The sequence below is a fragment of the Rissa tridactyla genome, chromosome 6 (assembly GCF_028500815.1).
Source record: "Rissa tridactyla isolate bRisTri1 chromosome 6, bRisTri1.patW.cur.20221130, whole genome shotgun sequence".
NCBI lineage: Eukaryota > Metazoa > Chordata > Aves > Charadriiformes > Laridae > Rissa > Rissa tridactyla.
Genome location: NC_071471.1, coordinates 52,996,980 through 53,017,183, shown reverse-complemented (window position 1 = coordinate 53,017,183; position 20,204 = coordinate 52,996,980). Strand labels below are relative to the sequence as shown.

Here is a 20,204-nt window from a genome sequence, read left to right as displayed (position 1 = left end):
ACTGGAAATTGGAACAAATTCCCTCCATCAACAAAAATCTGTGAATCAAAAAGCGATGTTTTCCAATGCTGCTGCTGTTTAAACAGGAATGAACCAAAGTATATCCAATAGCCTCATCTTAGAGGTCAGACTGGAGCAGTGGTTTTCAGCCTTTTCCAATCTGTACAATCCTGAAGTAGTTTCCTATGAACCCTCACACAGCAAGGATGAGCCTGCTCCTTCACAGGCCCCCCCGCCCTTGCTCATTTTTTTTTTGTCTCCTTTAAAAGTAGTCAGTGGTGGGGAGGGGAAAAATATCACTGGACTATATAGTCACAGAAATACCTTAAATAATTTTAAACTATTTTTTTTTATTTTTATTATGTGCATAACTAAATGCCACCAAAATCATTCCAGAGTTAGTAAAACAATATCAGCTTTTAAAAACACAAGAAAAAAAGAAGCTACATTTAAAAACTGGTTTTAACAGAAGTGAAAACATCCCTGTTTGAAACTGCCAGACCCAAACATCTTGATCAAATGAACAGAATCCCCACCACTACCTCCTGAAGAAAAAAAAAGTTTCAAATATGAAAGTTCCTCTGGGAAGCTGCTATTTTGATTAAATGACACTACTGACTAAAAAATTTTGTGCAGGAAAATTTTTAAGGCAGCTTGACTGAACACATGATCTCCACACTGGAAGGCACGTTAGTCTAATAAGATTGAGGAAGTTGCAAGGCTAATGCAAAATATAATGGCATACTATTTTTTCCCCTTCCTGTACCTCAGATTAACTTTCTACTACAGGATACACAGGAATTCATTGTTTTCATGATCAACTCAAAAGTTGCAAAAGGATCATGATACAGAAGTTCTGCAGGAAAATTTTTACTAATATTTACAAAACAGAAAGGTAGACTTTAACACATAGTGCTTATCAAAAAATACCACTCTCAGACACAGCCTCAGACAAAAGCACAAGATATACTTACATAAATATATATTGACCAAGAGCTATGGTCTTGAAAGATTTACTCTTCTCACTCTCTGTGCAGAAGAAGCACTGAAACCTCTGCAGACAACACCACTTTCTTAAGTCTCAGAAATTGGTCCTAGTTCCTGTTTAACACCCCTCTTTTGCTCTCCGCAAGGACATTGTGTAGCTTGCACAGCCTATAGCCTACTCTCATCGTCATTTTAGAGGAAATAGTGAGCCCAAAGTTCAGACTAAACAAATCAAGCAAAATCCTTGCAACACAAGTGTGAGAGCAGACATTTTTCTACCTCTGATATGTCCCCTACTAACTACTATTATTTTTTCTTTTGCAGCTTCCAAGTCTATTTATAGAATCCTGCTCCTGTGACCTTGCTGTCCTATAAGCTGTGCACCCAGAGAGACTCTGCATGTATCCAGGAAGACTGCTTTCTCACAGTGATAACTACTCAGGTACCTTCAAATAACTAATAAGCATACTTGATGAGCTGTCACACCCTATTCATGGATAGACCTAGCTTTTCTACAAATATTCTTTTAGCTCTTTGAACTAGACTCATGTATCTTCCACTCTCTTTAATTCCTTATTCATAGAACTAATACTCCAATTGCATTTGGTTGCTAGCTTTTGTCATGTCATACAAAACACCACACGGAACGAATGAGGACAAACTAGTCCTCCAAACTAGAATGGGGACAAAAGCAGTAGTTTGCTGCTTGGTATGCTCTCGTTTAAAAAACAATTCTTGAAGCTGAGTAGCTTCCCTGGGGACTGTAGTTTCCTCCCCCCCACCCAGAAAAAGATTGCTTTTAGGGTGTTAAGATGACTCTGTTCTAGGCTGGTAAATAATAAGAAAAATCTCCTTAATTTCTACTTAATTTATAACAAGATTCTACATTAGTGTTTTATTTTGTGCTACGAACTTGACTTATAAGGATACACAAAAAATTGCTGCTGCTGCTGCTCAGTAGAAAGGTAATATTAGACTTGAAATTAAACCCGAGCACTAAACATGTAGAAATACTTCATTAAAAAAAAAGCAAAGTAGAGCAACAAGAAACTAGTCATTGGCCACACGATCATTTGTGAGGTCAGTGTATTCATCAGAACTTGAAAGCATAGCTTTCAAATTTGAAGAAAAGGCTGCTACCACTTGGAGTAAAGGACGAACTGGTAAAAGAATGCAGTAGTTGCCTTGCAGAGAGGCTCACCGCAAGATGGAAGTGCAACAGGCTCCTCAGCAACTATGTGTCAGATAGGAGTCCCTTTTGCTGTAATACCTTCCCAGGGCTGGAGAGCAGCGGGTCAGAGCTGACAAACCGGCAAATTCCTTCTGTGAGGGTGCATGTTAGGACGACAGTTCAGACACAAGGTCTCTAGGGCTTTCTCTGCCTTGAAGAATTGCCTCTCTGTAAGCAGGAAAATGTGAATGGCAGGCTTCACAGGGAGGTCTAAGAAGGCTTATTCAGTAATAAAAGTTGTTAAGCTGTCTAAAAAACAGATGCCAGTCATGAGGTGAAATTTAAATAATTGTTTTGTATCTCAGTGCATCGGTCACTATGCAATGCATAGTGCAGATGCCCCTAACTTGAAGGAAACAGACACCTACCTTGTAAAAGTTTGGGACCAACACACATTCAGAGCGTAATCTGCAAGGTTTGTCCCCTTCATGCCAACTACGTAGCAACAAACTAGCATCAGAACCTGAATTCAGACCATTGGCAGAGTTATGAGTGGAAAAAAATTGACTAAAGTCAGTCCCATGGCTTGTTTTTTTTTTTTTCCCTGCATAACTGGAGTAGCAGCTTAGAGATGGGATCCATCTTAAAAGTCATCCTGAAAGCACAGATGACAAGTGTATGACTAAATAATTAATGTAGAGAAGCCAGAGTCTAGTAGTATTTTTATTTCTAATTAAGTTCTTATCCTTTCTCATTTCCATTAAACTTTTATTTTCTACTTTTATTTCTTTTTGTTTTTGCTCAAATGAGATGAGAATAAAGATGAAAAATTCAAACAGCCTGCATTTGCCTAATACAGACATTCCTGCCAGAGATATTCAAAGCTCTGTTTCCCAAGCACATATTCTGTCCATACAGACCATAAATATGAGAATGTATCTTACAGCCTTTTAGCCTCTGCCTGAGCTCCAAATATTACCTAGTTTGTATGTCTCAGCGGTAACATGGGCAGTCTTAGTTCTGAGCATCTTTTATGTTGGCACCTTCCTCTCTGAGCGTCACAAGGTGGCAGCACAACAGAAGAGCTTTCAAGGCCTGCTGTTACATGAAGCAGCAGAAATATATAACTGCAGGTACACAGGTCATTTTCATGTTGTAATTGCAGCTTCCATTTCTTTTTCTCAGTCCACCTTAAATAGTGAGACAGGCGAGTATCACAGCACAAAATATAAGGACTTACTTTCCTGTTTATTTACTTTCAGCAATTTGAGCATTTATAGGATTATATTTTCATATTCCCAGCAGCCTCTGGAATGGACAGGTTTCAGTTGGGTACCCAGCAGAGAAGCCACTTGGAAAACAGTGTGTACGTTGGTCCTCTCACTCTAGGGGCACTGATTATAAAGGTGTCAGCATGTAGCAGAGCAGATAAAAGACTGTGAATGAAGAATGGACCTTTGGGGGGAAGCAAATTACTCGTAAACTGGGTTAGCTTTGGCAAAGGAAAAAATAAGGGATGTTTAATAGAAGAGGGTTTTTCCAATACTTTCAAAATTAAACTAGTTGATCTTTTGTTTTGAAAAGGCATTTTTTTATTTTGAAAATAAATATTCATTTAAACAACAAACAAAGATATTAGTAAGGCTAACTAAAGGATAACATAAAACAGAATATCCTGAGACAAATGGCATTTGTGGGGAGTAAATAATTTTTAGAGGGTTATTTGATTGCTTTTAAACAAAAAAAAGTCCTATTCATACAACTTTAATGAACAGTTTAGTTCTGTCTCTGTAAATCCAGTGATATAGAGCTTTTCAGTACTTGGGTTTTCCCCCCCTCCCCCCAAGCTGTAAACTCCCTGCAGGAACACAAGCTTAGGAACTGTCTTGCTAAGGATTTAGAACCACAGGGTTCTAATTTGATGCTACGAATTTTTTATTTTCAAACAAAGTATCTCTATGCAGGCTCATTACATTGCAGCTGCTATGAGTGGACAACCTTCACAGGAGATCATATCTGAGAATACATTTGTATAAATACACACAGTTGGATAGTCCAAATAAGTCTGCTCCATACATTAACACAGGGACAAGAAAAGGGAAGAAGTATTTGTCACCTTCCAGGAAACATGTATACTTGTAAGTGAGATGCCAATTACCAAAATTCAGACCACTTATATTAGGATTATATCTGCTCTAAACTGAATTATGATTTTAAAAGACTATGATCTCTAAATTATCCCCTCCCACCCCAGGAATGCTGACATTGTTTTAAAAAAAATAAACACCAACAAAAGTGCTTTTCACATTTTTCTGTTACATTTTGATCTAAAACTATTTACAGGAAGAAATTTTCAGGTCACATTTTTGCTTAATAATTAATATTATTTATATTAAACCCATTTTATTGGACATTTTTCTTCCATACATCTTGAAAATTTTATCAGAGAGGACAGTACTACAATCTCCATTGCACAGGCTGGAAACAGACATTAAGAATTGAAGTGACATACCCAAGACCACATTGCCAGCCAGTGGCAGAGACACAGATATTACCTGGGCCTCCAAAACCCAAGTCCAAAAGTCATTAATAATTACAACTCTATTTTAATTTAATTAATGTCTCTCAGTCTGCTTAAAATTACTTGAAACAGAAGAAAAATGTGCCAGTGTTAAAATAATAGCACATTTGAAATTTTTAGCTCCCTTCATTTTTCACCCAGCCTCCAGTTTTCACCCTAGTTTCATTTTGAATCAGATCTGCCTAAATGACTATTTTTCCCTGAGACAGCAGGAGGAGATACATTCCTGAGGATGCTAGCCTCAGTCCCCAGTGTCTAAAATATGCATGCGTTGCTCTTTGGTTCCTGCCACTAAAAGAAAAAAAAATTCTGTTCTGCAGAGATAGCATTTAAGTTTTAAATAATGCATTTCTGTATCTCCTCTCTGAATCAAGGACCTCATTTCTTCTAGGCACAGAGATGACAGATAGGATAAGTGATTGCCAGCTCAGGTTGCCATGTTTTAACGCAGCTTATTCGTGAGGTCCTGCAACTCCTGACTAAAGGATATATTGCTGTTACTGTTCTCAAAAGTGCAAGGAAGGTCTGTAGGTGTAGAGTGAGTAAAAAAAAAATCAGTAATCTCTCCAGGCTTTCACATTCTACCTGTCCCAAGAATGTCAAGAAACTCAAACAGACAAATTTTGTTGGGAGATCTGAGCAAGAGCAGACTGATGTCAAGATACAAGTGGAGGCATAACTGTGTAGATAACACAATTAGAATCAGAGACCTGGACTGGACAGCACAGTTAACTGGGACTTGGTCGTGTAGCTTCCTTTGAAGTTTAAGGCTCTATGCTTTGCTTACATAATGCAAAATCCAAATAGCGTGAACTACTCCAATAAATCCTGATCCATTGTAATCCAGCCATGTTGAAAACCTCTGAAGACAGATCTCACATGCTCTGCGGGTATCTGCCCCAGTGCTGCACCACCCTCCCACTGAAAAAGTTTTTCCTATGCTCCAGTCTGAGTTTCTAAGCTGAAATCTGGTGCATTGCTTTTTGGTTTAGCATCTACTACTACCAAGAAGCGTTTGGTTTCATAGTATTTGAAGCTGTCTTTTAACTAGTTGTAGGTTGCTATTAGATCCCCCATTAGTCTCTTAACAGATTAAACAACTCTGTTTCCCTCAATCCTTCCTTTTAGGTGATGCACCCTCATCTTCAATCATCTGAGTAGCCCTTTTTCAGATGTGAAACAGATCTCAAGACAAGTACAATTTGAGAACAATTTATTTGTATTTACCTTAATTCTGTCACTCAGTATTTTATCTGGCTGAGACACAAGTTGCAGTGTCATTGCCATTCCATTCCAGATTGGAAAATATCTATTAGATCTTGTATGGAGCAGAAACAAATAATTCAAAGTCTCTGATCTGCCCTTGGATATCTCCAGTAGATATTACAGAAGGTAAAAAGATTTCTGTCTGCTTCATTAATAAAGCTATCATCTAGGCACAAATTTAAGATAGGCACTGGTTGTCCATACAATTAGTATCCATTCTATACGTAACTTATCTCCTTACCCTGTGAAAGGCAAGTGAGATGCAATACTTGGAGCCACCTTGTCTCAGTAACCCTATGTTTGCCTTCATTACTAAAGAAAACATTGCTTGCAGACATGTTTAGGAATACTGCAAGAGAATTTCTGTATTGAAGGGGGCATATAATCTCCATTCCTGGTGTAATAAGGATGATAACACAAAGGTTGGAACAGAACATAAAATTTACAAAATTAAATAAAAACTAGGAACGTGCTTGGTCTCACTGTTTATAAAGTTCAGAAGAGTCCAGAATCTTTGGATTTGTAAGAGATTTGTTGTTTTTAAGAAAGTTCTTATATTCATAATCTAAGTCTTGCCTGCCTCCAGTGTATGAAGGTGCATCCCAAAACAAAGTTTGAAATCTTTATCAGATCACTCAGAATTGTCTAGCCTTTCTTTTGTCACTTCTTTAGTTGCACTGCCTAGTAACTTCTTGGAAGTCAGAAATTTCTGTTAAAGATTTTGCTTCTCATTAGTATAATGCATACCCTAGGCATGGTTAGAGACCATTGTTTATAACAAAACCAGAAAGGTCACATCAACATCTTTGATATTAGTCAAGTATAAACAAAAAAAGGGAAATAAAGTACCAAGTCAGGCTTTCTCTGTCTACTATGAAGACTAACATACAATTCTTAAAGTGCTTTTGCAGGTCACTTAAGTAAAATACCTATTCTTCCTACTCAAGGGGCACTCTTCTCAATAAAGTCAAATGACTTTCAGGTATTTGGTACAGTAGTAGGAGAGATCTTGCATGGATATATGTACACTTTGTGCATGTTCATTACTGCAAGAGAGAAAAAATTAAAGTCATCTTTAGCTGCCAGCAGTATGTCTACTTGGTAAGTTTCTCGCCCCACTGAAGTCTATGATAGCTGTGTTATAGCCTTCTCTCAAGCTGCAGCTACTCTCCAGAGATTCTCTCTTACATTCTGAAGTGAAAGATGAATTACTCCTGACCTATTTATGGAACGTGACTAGATGGGAAGAGATACCTGGAAATTGCCTAGTTCCACTCTGCAAAACAGTCAAAATTATTCTTGTTTACAGTCTCCACCTTAACCCCTCATTCCTAAATGTAATTCCATGAGATCATAGTTCTCTCCTCTCTTAGTAGTCTTGATGTGTTTGGCATATTCACTGCCTCCTCCGGGAAGCATTACTCCTGGGAAGCCCAAGATGCCATTAGGCTTACACATTTTCTTAATTTTCAGCCAAACCTAAAGAAATTGCTCCATTTCTTATCTCTAGGCCTTAGATAATCTCTGAACTAAAGTTTTTCCTGACCTATTAATTTTTATCGAAAATACCACTGAGCTTCCAGTTGTTTTCAGAGCTGCTCTAGACAATCTGCACAGCCTTCTCCATCCTGCATCACCAGCTTACTGGTCACTAAAGGAAATAAAGCCACTGGTTACTGGTAGATGAAAAGCCAGTAGTCCTTTTCACCTGGAAAACCAGCTAGCATCATGATCAAAATGTTTGAACTAGTGATCACTTAGTCTGGAAGCAAGGGTCATATCAAACTGTAATTCCTTCTGGTCATTAGATACTTGAAAAGCTGTCATGTTACATCCAATCTTCTTCAGCAGAATTCCCACAGTTCCTGGATATATAATTATTCTAGCTTGCCTTGCAGAGGCAATGCTGCTGCAGTTATTGATCTCAAAATGCACACCATGGTCCGTCTTGTTTCTTTGGACCCTTTTTCATCAACTCCATTTTATACCATATGAGAGCAGATCGTAACCAAAGTTGCAATCTAAATAAACTGGATGTGGATTTCAATGGTGCCAGAGGCCAGGGTGATTAGATCTTGGGCTTTGATCCAGATGCATCTTGCTGATGAGTGAAAAAATATATCAATCAGCTAGTTACAACAAGTCCTTGGCCTGCATATGGAAGCAGAAGATGAGGAGGAGGAAAAAAGGATATGCCATGTAATAATTGGTAGGTGACAGCATGCTGTGCGTGCAGCCTGGGGAAACAGAGATCCATTCAATCCCCCCCACACAGATTCAGCAACTTCACTGGCCCACGCACTCTTCCGTCTCAAGCATCTGACATGTTTCATAGCCTCCAGCCATCAGCCTTGGCGCCAACAGATGAATCATATCTTCTGTGAGCGTCCCTGCTGCAGTAACTTATTATCATTATCATCCACTGCACTTAGATAGCACTTGCCAATCCCAGGTCTCAAAATACTGCATGAAGGTGGATGGGACCTGGGACTGGATAGCTTGCTTGTAGCCATGGGAAATCAGTTGGTATTAAGGCTGGAAGCCATGCCTTGCTGCTCTCTTTAAATCCCTAGGCCAGATCACCTTCCTTCATTACATGTGCTTAGCAATCAATAGTAAACACTTATGATATACAGAAGAGTTTTTCCACATTCCAAACAGGCCACAGATAGTTAATGAGCACATTTATTTTTAGATTCAGATAAGAGACAGATAGTAGTGCTTCCCTAGTACTTGGTTAGTCATCTGATTTCTGTTTCTAGCCTTGTAGATGCTTATTGCTCTATGATAGACTGCCATTCTAGATTTGGACAAGCAGAGAGATATAACCATGAGAGGAGTGATTTCCAATAACTGGTACATACCTTGACATTGTTATCTCAAGCCATCAGGGATGCCCCTCTTACCTCAGATCAGTCAGTCATAGAAGTCTTATTGCCTACAGCCCAGCAGCTGCCTAAGTTTCTCTGAGAAGCCTACTAAATTAGGCCACCTTTAGCCTAGCTCTGAAATAGGATGACCAGCAATGGCTATTTGCTCCAAAGGAAAAAGGAAGGACAACACACCAGGGTAGAACATAGTCCCCAGAGTACTTAAGTAAGGAGAAAAGACTTAGAAATGACAGTCAGGAGTCCAGATCAAACACATTTATGATGATGAAGCAAGTCTAGGCTCAAGCAAGGAAAACCACCCGCAGCTCATAGCCAGAATTGCATTGGATGAAGCTTACCAGTATCAGACATAATCCAGCAATTACTAGGTAGACCCACAGCAATGAGGTAGGTACAAGGTCAAGCAGAGAAAACAGTCCAGACCCATACAGCAGCATAGCTGAGCTAGAAACCAATATCCCTACAAGATAGTTCAGGCTATAAGTAAAGCCCCAAGCTTGGGCTTAAATAGAGCTCCTGGGCCTATGGGAAGAGGGTGGTGGCCAGGTGAGGTTGGTTAGGGCTGTTAAGGCTATTTATGCACTTCAGGGCCACAACATAGGCTTCTGTAGTCTTTGTAGAGCGTGCTTAGGTGTAAGAACAACTCTGCTGCTTGCTGTGCCTCCATTTCAACTCCTTCTGCACCTCTATGCAAGTATTTTTCTGATATCATAACCCCAGGCTTAAGTACTAAGACATAGATGAGTTGCATTCTGAAGGAGCAGGCAGGCATTACTCAGAATTGCTGGTGCAAGGACTCAGTCTGAAGCTTCAGCACAAAACTTTGGGTAGTCTCAAGCTGAGGAGCCTGCCCACATGCCTTTCACAGCATTTCTGTCTAAATTCTCTGATCAGGGTATTTTCAAACTCCCCTCAAGGATACCTTTGCTAGGTGAGAGAGGAGAACTGGTGTCAGAGAACTGTATCTCTGTTTTCCTCAGTTCTGCCACCCCTGTACTTACCAGCTTTTATTTAGCAATGAAATATGGGGTTAATATATCCCTGGTTGGGCTGGACTAAACCAGTATCCTGTTTGTGTTCTATGTGACTGCATATTCAGGGAGAGACCTGATGCAAATACAGTGAAAGTAAAACTTTCACAGATTATTCCTCATTCTTCACATCTTTACAATCCTTTTCCTTAAGTAAAATTACTGCACTAAAATAATTGTCCCTAGAAGAACTGCCAGATGAACTTCAGTATACTTAAATTATGTACTCTTCAGATTGCAATTACTGTCCTTCACGAACAATTAAAGTCGTCAATACCATTGCCATTTGGAAAGAGCATCTGAGTCAGACAAAACTTGATGTAGGGAGAATAAGCTAAATCAGCCATTACTCAATCTTTTTTTCCCCTCCTGCATCACCATGGACTATGAGCTCTGTCACCTTTTACATAGGGGCTTTTTATACAGAAGGGTATATGTTCAAAAAGCCTCTTGCCAACTGTATGTGTTGAAGGGGCAGCTGGCAGTGGTGTGGGACAGATACAGATGAAGAGTTGATTTGGCTACAGATAAAGTGCATTCCCAGCCTTGCTCTGCAGGCAGGGGCCTTGTGGGATGTGCTTCTGTGAAGTTGGTACAGCTGAGGAGCACAGCCCCTGAGAAGCTAACTGGGGCATGGAAAGAGGCTGTGAAACCCACAGGAGAATTAAGGTAAATACACACCACTGCGATATGTTGTCCTAATTACCCTGCTCAGTCTAAGTAGTTCAGTACGCAAGCTTCAGAGATTAGACATTCCCATAAGGTCTGGTTCCTTTAGACGCTTGCTAGGCTACCTTTCTATTGGACCTATTCTCAGTGTTTCTTTTCAGAAAGTACTTCCTTAAATTGTCAGAGCAAAGCACTGCAGCCAGCATGGGAACCACTAGCTGGAGGTGACTGGTTTTTTTTTTTTCCTCTTAGCTGGCATTTTTTTATAGCTTTTTTTTTTTTTTACCCTGAAAAATAGTTTATTTGCCCCAAAGAGTACATCTGAGAAATTCAGGTCTGAATTTATTGTGTTTAAGCTAGGGAAAAAAAATGGGAAACTTCTAACTTTAAAAAAAAATTATTTAAATGCTGTTTCTCTTTTGAAAATTGCTTTAAGAAGGGCTGGAAATGTTTACGTCTAAGGAAAACATTTCAAACAGGATCAAATGGAATATTTTTGTTTACACTGAGTACTTTTTTATTTAACCAAAAAACCATCAAAGTTAGTGTATAGGGTTGAACTTGGCTGTTATGTGTTTGAATGTTTTTATTTTACCCATGAAAATGCTAATTATTTATATAGGTCCCTATATAATGTCTTTCCCCAGAGAGGAAACCAAGCTTTCATGGGAAATAACTTAGCAGGATGAAGTGTCCCATGTTTCCCATGAGGTTAAAAGTTCACTTAACTTTATCTCTTGTCATGTTTTACTGTACACACCTTTTGGCTTCCTGCTCAAACTGCAAAATGACGTGTATAAACAGCATCAAAGCAGACAAGAAATGCTAAAAATATGGAGAGAGAAAGAGTTCTGTTTAAATGGTTGTTAGGAATGCATTTTTGATCCAGGGACTGTGTTGGTCAAAAAGGCAGAAGCATACCTTCCCTCTGCTGATGCTCTTGATGGCTAACCACAGTATCAGGTAGCTTGCTAAGCTTGTTGGCGAAAGGATCACCAATTAGCTGTTCTTCACTGTGCTGGAGCCCAGCTAATACAGATCATTAGTGGGGAGATAACTTCAAGAGCCTGTGTATTCAGAAGAGACAACAGTTCAGATCCCACTTCTAGCCTCATTTACAAGTGTGTAAATCTGACACAGCCACCATGAACGCAAAGACTTAAAATCACTTCTAAGCAGCTGGTTCCACCAGCAGCTAAAGGTCCAACCCACCTCAGTCATTGTTGCAGCCTGCACACTGAGAAGTAGAGCCTCTGCAAAGCGCCAGAGAACCTCTTCCACTATTGATTATGACCTGATGGCCAATATTCAGTATCCAAGATATGATGGATATTCTTGGCAGAGGAGGAAGCTGCCAATCTCAGATGCTTTTTGTCAATGCAATTCAGTAATACAAACCTGCAGGGTGATGCTGCAGGGCATACACATTGCTAGGGAGGTATTTACCCCCTTTTCTACACTGCAGAAGGACCTGCTAGGCAGACGGGGATGGTGAGGAAGGAGGTTGTTCTAAAAGCAGCCCAGGTGCAGGATGTGTAAATTATTTGGATTCAGTTTTCATCCAAGTATCTATTTATAGATACTATTTAATAGTACTAACTATTTCATCAAATGTTTGTCCTTTCCTCCCTCCGTTACTGACTGCGGACTTTGACTCCCCTCCACCCCCCCAAGGAAGGGGTGAGGGAGAGCTTAGCAAGGAGTACAAATAAAAATGATAGGTGCTAAAACAGAGTGATGGCATTCCCCTGTGCGCATCCCGCCAGGCTGTCAGTGCAGGCAAGAGAGATTTTTCTTCCTTGCAGAGAGCAGTGGGTCGTTTCTCAGCTGCCCGGCTCCCACCGGAATACCCCCCCGGGAGGGATGCAGCGCTCAGAAGGCAGCCCTGCACGCCGCTGCCCTCTGGACCAAAGCACTTGGTATTCTAACGCACAACCTTATCAGATGGCGCAAGCTTCTCGGCGTGTGCTTTGTGCCCTTTTTCCCCCGTGGCTCGGGCTTGGAGAGAAGATTCAGCTCCTGATCTGATCCTTGTCGAGTCAACGCGTCTGTTGAGCGCGACCGGAGGAAGATGCAGCGGGGGAGTGCGGGATCAGCGCTGCTCCCTGAAAGCAGCATATTAATAACACTGATGCATGGCCAATTAGCAGAAGGAGCCAGGTCCAGCCCTCGTGTCTGCGTGCTAGTGATTTATCGACAGTAATTACCGGGCCACTTAATGCCTAGTTTGGATGGGAATTAATTCCAGGCCGGATAAATAATGCATTCGGGTTTATTTAGCCCCATGTGAAGCGTCACCCCTGAGCCAGAGCTGGGAGTGGAGAGAAGTGGCGCTGGAGCGGAGCGGAGAGCGGCGGGCGCGGCGATGCGCGGGGCCGCGGCCGGGGCCGGGCGCTGAGGCTGCCGGCAGCGGCGCGCCCAGCCGGGAGCATGCTGAGCCCCAAGATCAGGCAGGCCAGGAGAGGTGAGTGTGCCTTCCCGTGCGCCTCGCGTTGTGGGCAGAGGGGCCGTCTGCCGGCACGGCGAAACTTCCCGGCGGTGGCGGAGACACCCGCCCCGAGCTGCAGTGGCCCTCCCCCGGCAGAGCGAGGCTGCCGCCCCGCTGGGCGAAGGCTGCCCTGGGGAGGGCAGCGGGAGCGAGCGGCGCTTGCAAAGGTTCGTGGAGAATGAAGCGTAGGAGGAGGGGACCTGTGCTTGTGTTCACCAACGTCGTCTGCAATGTCAGGGCTGAGCAGCAGGGTTAATTCAAAATTTGTACTCCGTCCTGGGACTCGATGGAGCCTTTGCACCCCTGTGGTTGTTGCTAATGCTGTGTTTATAATGCTGTGTTTATAATGCTGAAGTTAATTGTAACAGCTGGAGACAGTTGTGACGAGTTTACCTGCAGCATCTTGGAGAAGCAGTTAGCTGTTGCATGTTATTACTCCAGGGCTGGAAGCAGGAGGTGGGGCAAGTCGTTCTGTCTGAGCTGTGGACAAGACAAAGGAAGGAAAGAAGGAAAACCTGCCCTGGGTTTGCAACAGCTGCTTTGAGCAGTCGTTCAGACCTGCGAGGTGTAGTATGCAGCGTTAGTAAAGCAATCAGCTGGGGCTGGGCACAGCCGGTGGCGGAGATGCTCTGGCTGGGGATGTGTTGTGTGATCTTCTGCTGCAGCACCAGCTCCTCGGCTGACATGGCATTTGTTGAGCATCGTTGCCATTCGCAGCCTAATGACAGTCTCAGGGGGATATCTTCCCACCCATCGGAAACAGAGGCTAGATTAATGTCATTTAGGAGCAAAAGCAGGCACAGTCAGAAGAGTATGTAAAGATTAGGTTTTTCTTCAGCCATGCCAGCATTATAAAATAGGAAAGTGCCACTGGTTCTAGCTACTGTGATTCTGAGACAAGTACTTCCATCCAAATGTCACTTTGCATCATATATATGAAAGCAGTATTACGCACTGAACAGTCCTCAAAATACTAACAGGCCATTAAAAAGCTGTTAGTATCTTGGAAGGAAGAAGCTTCCTGCCATCTGTAGGTGTCAGGATCAGATATGTACAGCCTCAGCCACAGTAAATTCATCCATATTTATTTATTTAGTTTTCTAAAAGTTCAGCAGGTCTTTTGTAGGTGCTGTGTCTTCGCCATCCCCCTTCTAAGGGCTGTCTAATCTTCCAGTCTTTAATATATTTGTTATGCAGCGTTCCTGTGGGCTACTACAGCTCTGATGAGACAAGCTAAATGATGTGACTAGAGTGGTACAGAAGTCTGTCCTAGTAAGGAACACAGGCTTTCACAACTGCATGCCCGTCATTCTTCCGCTTTCTTCAATTCATCTGGAAGAGACTAAATTGTACGTTAATACATATTGAAGTCTAGTTACGGGACAGATATTATTCTAGATTCCTGTGGGCTAGTAATGCTTGGGGAGCAAAATGTAGTGTACCTTTGTGATTCAGTTTCAATTTATAGCAGTATATGTCATTCTCTTGGGGTTTGTTCTGTTTGGTTCATTAACTGTGCAGTGGTAGGTTTATTTCTGAGGGAATTTAGAACTCATGAAAAGAGCTGGCTTGATGGGTTTTGAAACTTCAGGACTTTTCCTACTTTTGCAATGCCATGGCAAAGCACTGGTAGCCTCTTACAAAAGTTACCAAGTAGGACCTAATCCTGCAAGGTTCTTCTATAGCTTATGTTCACAGGAGCTGTAAATAAGCAGTGCTGAAGATGCTGAATGCTTCTTGAAGGTAAGTGTCCCACCTTGTAAGGCTGAGCTGAATGTGAAATGGTAGTTCATGCTCCCTGGACTCTCAGTTGGGGTTGCTAATGAAGGTTCAAGTGGTGGGCAAGCAAAGTATCGAGAAGGCTGCAAGAATCTGTTGCTGACAATGAGCATGAACAAGGGCAGGAGATCTGCTGCAAGCTGGTGCATGAGTTTGGCTGACTTTTCAGGGTAGTGGCTCTTAGCTCTGCCATTGAGGACTTAGTTGTGTAAGGGAGGCAGCATGACTTCTCTGAGCAGACAGAATGAAGAGAAGGGGCAGGGAGGGATACTCTGGGTACAGCCTGTGGTTTCACTTGAGTGTGATAGGAAGCAGCAATAAAGCTGAACCTAGGGATGTTCATGTATTTGGTGTAGCTTTCTTGTGGTTGAATTACTCAAACCACCTTTTTGTGTGTCCAGATCCTTGCTTCTAGCTCTCTGCATCTGTGCAAATAGGAATGCTTCATCAGCTCCCCTTGTTTATCCAAATCTCTGCTGAGAATGTACCTTTACACCTTAAACTCGTGACATCTGATACTGTCATTTTTGTTTGACTTGTGGATGATCCTTAAGAAAGCTCCTAGGTTTAAAGACATTCAGGCTTTTGAAAATGCTGAGTCTGGACTTCAGCCTGACAGCTGGGGTATAGTTCTTAACATCTGTGAAAGGTATGGTAGAGAACAAAGATAATTTGCCTTACTAGAGGTAACTGTCAAGCGTAATGCAGCCCTTGCCGTTCCCGCAGCAAGCTTGCATCTGTAACTCAGAAACATACATTCTGAGGTACACTATGTTTTCATAAGACCTAGGAAGGTGTAAAATTTCACAGACTGAAAATCTTAATGTGCATAAATGGGCCTTCTGGAAAATCATTCATCCTGGCTAGGCCTGAATGGATTTTGCATTATTTTTTCATCTACAGTGTTTTACGTCCAGCAATTGGCAGAGTCCAGGATTCTGAAATAAGTGACTGCAATGGAAAACATCTATTTTCACATCCTTTCTATGTGATGGGGCATAGAAATACTGCCTTCCAGAGTGGAGGCAACTTTCAGTATGGAGACCAGGGAAAGCAGTTTTCAGACTACATCCTCAGTCTCAAAGAATGCATTTTTGTTTCATTGTTTTTAAGAGATGAAAAAAATTGAAAGAAAACATTTGCTCCTTGGTTTTAAAACTCTCAAATAGGTTATACCTGCCCAGTTGCATTTAAATTTGCTAGGAAATGGAAGTTGGACTGACTACAAGCTAATGCATTTGTTTTCTAGTAAGTGGTGTGATGGGATTGCCCTCTACAGCAAGAGCGTTAGCCTGCTGACATGATAGATTCTTCACACTATTCCTGTCTTCAGCTAAATCTTCTCTCCTTACTGGGACTTCGTACTAAAGGGTGTCTGACATTACGAATTGTCTGTGCTTCATTGACCATGCTATTTCTGTTTGTGGCATGCTCATATATATGTTACAGTATGCTGAAAACTTTATTCACAGTCGTAATAATTAAACTTTTGTTTGTTTGTTTAATTAAAACTTAGAGCCTGGAAAAAGTGATGGGAGACATTTTGGCTAGCTAGCCTGCTGCAGATGTACTGGTTTTACCTGAGTTATCCTTCAGCATGGCTGTAGTAGAATAGAATTATTTCCCTCTGTCTTTTTTCCTTCTCTGAGACTTGTCATAATTCAATTTTAATGAAAAGTGGGCTTTAGCATACTTAAAACATTTCTAAGGATTTTGTATAGTAATGCTGCCAGGAGGGACTTTAAAGGGTGGAGTACTATTACAGCTCTCTGGGAGTGTGCATATTTACAATGTAAGCTTCATGTGCTTCCAGTGAAGACAGCTAGGTTTTAATATTCAATGCCTTTGCAGTGGTGTCATTGTATTTTTAATGAAAGTGTTGTGTCTTTGATTACAGGAGCATGAATACCCTATGTTTAAACTGCTTTCTTATGGCAGTAAGGATACATGATTGCATGATTTCTCAATCAATCTCTGTCCTAACGATTTTAGAGCTGTATGTGTTTTGCATATGCCATATTTCACAGGTAACATTTATATTCTGTGGATTAGGGAAAAACTCTAAGCCACATATGAATTCCAGGGCAGAGCAAGGACTTGAAGTGAGTTTCCCAAGTTTAATGTATGGGAAAAAATACTGGATTATTCTTCTTTCTTATTCATCAGTTTTCACTGTCCACTTTCTGTCATCAGAACACATCCAACTCAGTAAGAACTCACCGGTTAAGAACAACTTAGACATATAAATGCAACCCTGCAACTTTATTTCTTGAGTGAATGGAGGGCATAATAGGATGAAGATACTGGTATGAAATTGCGGGGGATGCCTCCAGGAACTTTTTTCTGTACCAGAAACATAGGGTGATTGGGGATCCCTCTAGAGATTTCTTGTCTAAAGGAAATGACATTATTAATCACTTCTTCTAGAGAGTCTTAATCACAGCAGAATGCTAGCAACTAGTCATGGCTTTCAGGAGTTCTCATCTATCCTGAGTTTGCGAGACCCAGGAATAAACTTTGGTGATGATGAGTGACATCTAAGAAAATATGAATTAGGCAATTTTAGACGAGTGGAGGTCACCTCTGACTCTGTTAGAAGATGCTGCTTGTTCAGAGTCCTATTTGGGCTGACTAGTTAATAATTCTTCAGTATCACCAACACACTTCAGGTTCCAGGAGTTGGACCTCATCTAAGAGGCACCTATAGCCCCAGTAGCAGGCACAGGTAGCAGGTCAATCTGTATGACAGGCAGAGCTGAGATGAGGCCCAGCAAGGGAACAAAAAACAATGGTTAAAGGAGATTTCAACAAAAAGGAGAAGAATTAACAGTGTGCAATTCAGTTTTTGAAAAAGGACAAGGCAGAGAGAAGAAACTAGAAACAGTGAAATAAATATATTTCATAGGGACCCAGAGGCAGCTGAACAGTCCTAAGTGCACTCGGACTTTTCTGTTTACCAAGGCATCAGCCCTCCAGCTTCTGGCTGTTCTCCAAGTCCTCCACAAAGAGGAGGCAATTCTGCTGCCCCATGTACAACAGGAGTTCACTATCATGTTTCTATTTTCCTCTGTCATTAGGGCCAAACTGGTGCTACCTTGCCCCCCAACTCCTGCAGAGGCCAGCACTATGCTGCTGGAGCAAGTCCTGGATCTCAGAGACTGCTCAGTGCAGATAGCTCCTCAGACTGTATTCTGTTAAAAGTCATGCTGTGTGAAGAACCCTCCTTTCACTGGGCAGTGAAAGGCAGAAAAGGGGAACTCTCCCATGTGTCTAGTCACCCTCATCAAACCACAGCTTAGCACCTGCAGCCTCTTAGCTCTGCAAAGAACACCAATGGCTCCACAGCCCCACGCTGCAGCTCTGGTTTGAGGTGCTGTTGATGCACACAGCTATCCCAGTGCACATGGGAGGCCAGTACCTTGGCACCTCTATCTTACCAGGCAAAAAATAACACCCAGCTTCCTATTCCTAGAACCAAAGTAAACAGCCCTGGAACTGTGAACTCCTCCAAACACTTCCCTCAGCCCCTGAGAGCCCACCAACATTGCTGGGAGCACACCAGCCCCCGAGGCAGTGAGCAATCAGTGTGACTAGCTGCAGCTGGCATGGCAGAGCCACCATTAACGAGGAACCCAGCTGTGAGGGGGAAGTTCACTACCCTCCTTTCTTAGATGAGTGATTCCTTAAGGCAGGAGGCAATTTCGGGAGCTGAGCTTTAGAAAGGTACGTGGGTAAAAGGCTAGGATAAAGTGCTGGTAAATATGATTAGGTTTATGGCTCAGTTTGTGAGCTGGTGGAGGAAGGAGTCTGTGAGGTACTGGGGAGGAAGAGGTGGCCCTGCCTGTGGTGTAGGTTGTCTGGGTTTCATCTTTTTCCTTTAGAGAAATATGAGATGAAGCTGCTGAGTTGAGTTTAAAGTTCTATGGCAATGGTATTGGGGCTGGAGGTAGTGCGCTGCTGGATTAACTGCCCTGAAGGCAGCGGGAAGAAGTAGGCCCAAACTAGAGGGTAAAGTGCGGTAGAGAAATGAATGAAGAGGGAGCTGGGTGTTCCCTCTCACTGTGTGGAGCCCTAGGGAGGTGAATGAAGAAGGGAATTACTTCTTGGTACTAGGTCAGTCTCCTAGCACTGTGCTGCTTTGGCGCAGGGGTGTGCGGCAGCGAGCTGCATTAGCAGCTGTGTGCTGCAATTACTTTGTCTCTGTTGTCATGGTTTAGTGGCCATGTGCATATACAGAAAGGGTCAAGAAAGTGATATTTGTGGGATTTCTCCAGAGAGAGGTTCAAATTCCCACTCTTGCTTTGTGGTGTGTCCCATGAAGAAGGACTCGGGCTGTTTAAAGGTGTAATCTTCTCATCTCTGTAGAGATGCCGCCCTCTTTCCACGTAGGATTCATGGTGTGTGCTGAAGTAAGTGTTGCTCTTAGCAATAGCAGCTTTCTGTCCTTGTCTGAAGGCTCAGGCAGGAAATCACTCTCCTTAGGAAAAGCCCTGAAAAGTTTGTAGGCAGGCACTAGCTTATTAAGCACAGGCAATCTGAACTTGAAATAACAAGCCATGGCCTCACCTCCTGGGAGGGGCCTTGAGGGAGAGCAGTAATTCAGCTCAAAGGGTAGCTGGGCTGCTGGAGAGAGAACTTGCGGGGAGGGAATTAAATATTAAAAAATTAAAAAGCCATAGGGTCTCTTAATTACTTGTAAAACACCCACTGAGTGATTATACGGTGAAACTGGCAGGATTGTAAAGAGCACAATGGAAACACTATAAATGCTAGCACCTTTCTCCTGAGAGGACAGTCACCTGCTTACTTTTAGTGCCTGTATAAATGTATTCCTCTTCATCGCAAGGTTACTTTCAGAATGACTTGTTTACCTTGCTGGCTTTCCGTTTACATGTGTGGTAACTGACAGGCAAGTGCAGCAGCATAAGCAGCTTAATTTGTTTTTTTCAGCTCCTTGCATTATGGGCAGAGGTAGTTTCAGACAACAATAAAGGCACTTGCACACTAGTGGGAAGGGGAAACCTCTTGATGAGGCTGTAGTATGATCTGTCTGGTGAGTTGGAAGAGGAAAGGATCTATGCCTAGACTTTGCCCAAGCCTGCATGTGTTTAAGGTATTTAAAACTAATATGGGGGAGGGAAGCTGCTGCTGATAGTCCTTCTAATGTGTGTCCCTTGTGCCCAAAAGGCAGTAAATTGGTCTTTATGAAGAGCTAAAGAGAGAAGATACTAGACCTTTGATGCGGTTGAAAAAATTTACTTGTCTATCCTTCCTCTTAAAAGCAGGTGTTTAAGAATTATTTACGCTTCAATAAGATAGTCATCCTGTGAACTGGTATTGA

General features: G+C 42.0%; 2 protein-coding genes across 9 annotated transcripts in view; one reads left to right on the top strand and one right to left on the bottom strand.

The window, feature by feature from the left end:
• Positions 1-1,104, bottom strand: part of WDFY4 (WDFY family member 4) — a 155,905-nt gene extending 154,801 nt beyond the window's left edge. For 4 of the 7 annotated variants that reach the window (XR_008467017.1, XM_054205511.1, XM_054205513.1 and 1 more), the window contains exon 1: positions 975-1,104. Coding sequence is in view for 3 of the 7 variants with exons in the window: in XM_054205511.1 (XP_054061486.1) it covers positions 975-976 (2 nt within the window). In the remaining 4 variants the exon portion in view is untranslated. The remainder of the gene's footprint in view (positions 1-974) is intronic. The other 3 variants (XM_054205514.1, XM_054205515.1, XM_054205516.1) reach the window with 2 other exon arrangements.
• A 168-nt stretch (positions 1,105-1,272) lies between these two features.
• Positions 1,273-20,204, top strand: part of ARHGAP22 (Rho GTPase activating protein 22) — a 157,590-nt gene continuing 138,658 nt past the window's right edge. For both annotated transcript variants that reach the window (XM_054204706.1, XM_054204705.1), the window contains exon 1: positions 1,273-1,429. In XM_054204706.1, coding sequence (XP_054060681.1) covers positions 1,387-1,429 — 43 coding nt within the window. In that variant the 5' untranslated portion in view covers positions 1,273-1,386. The remainder of the gene's footprint in view (positions 1,430-20,204) is intronic.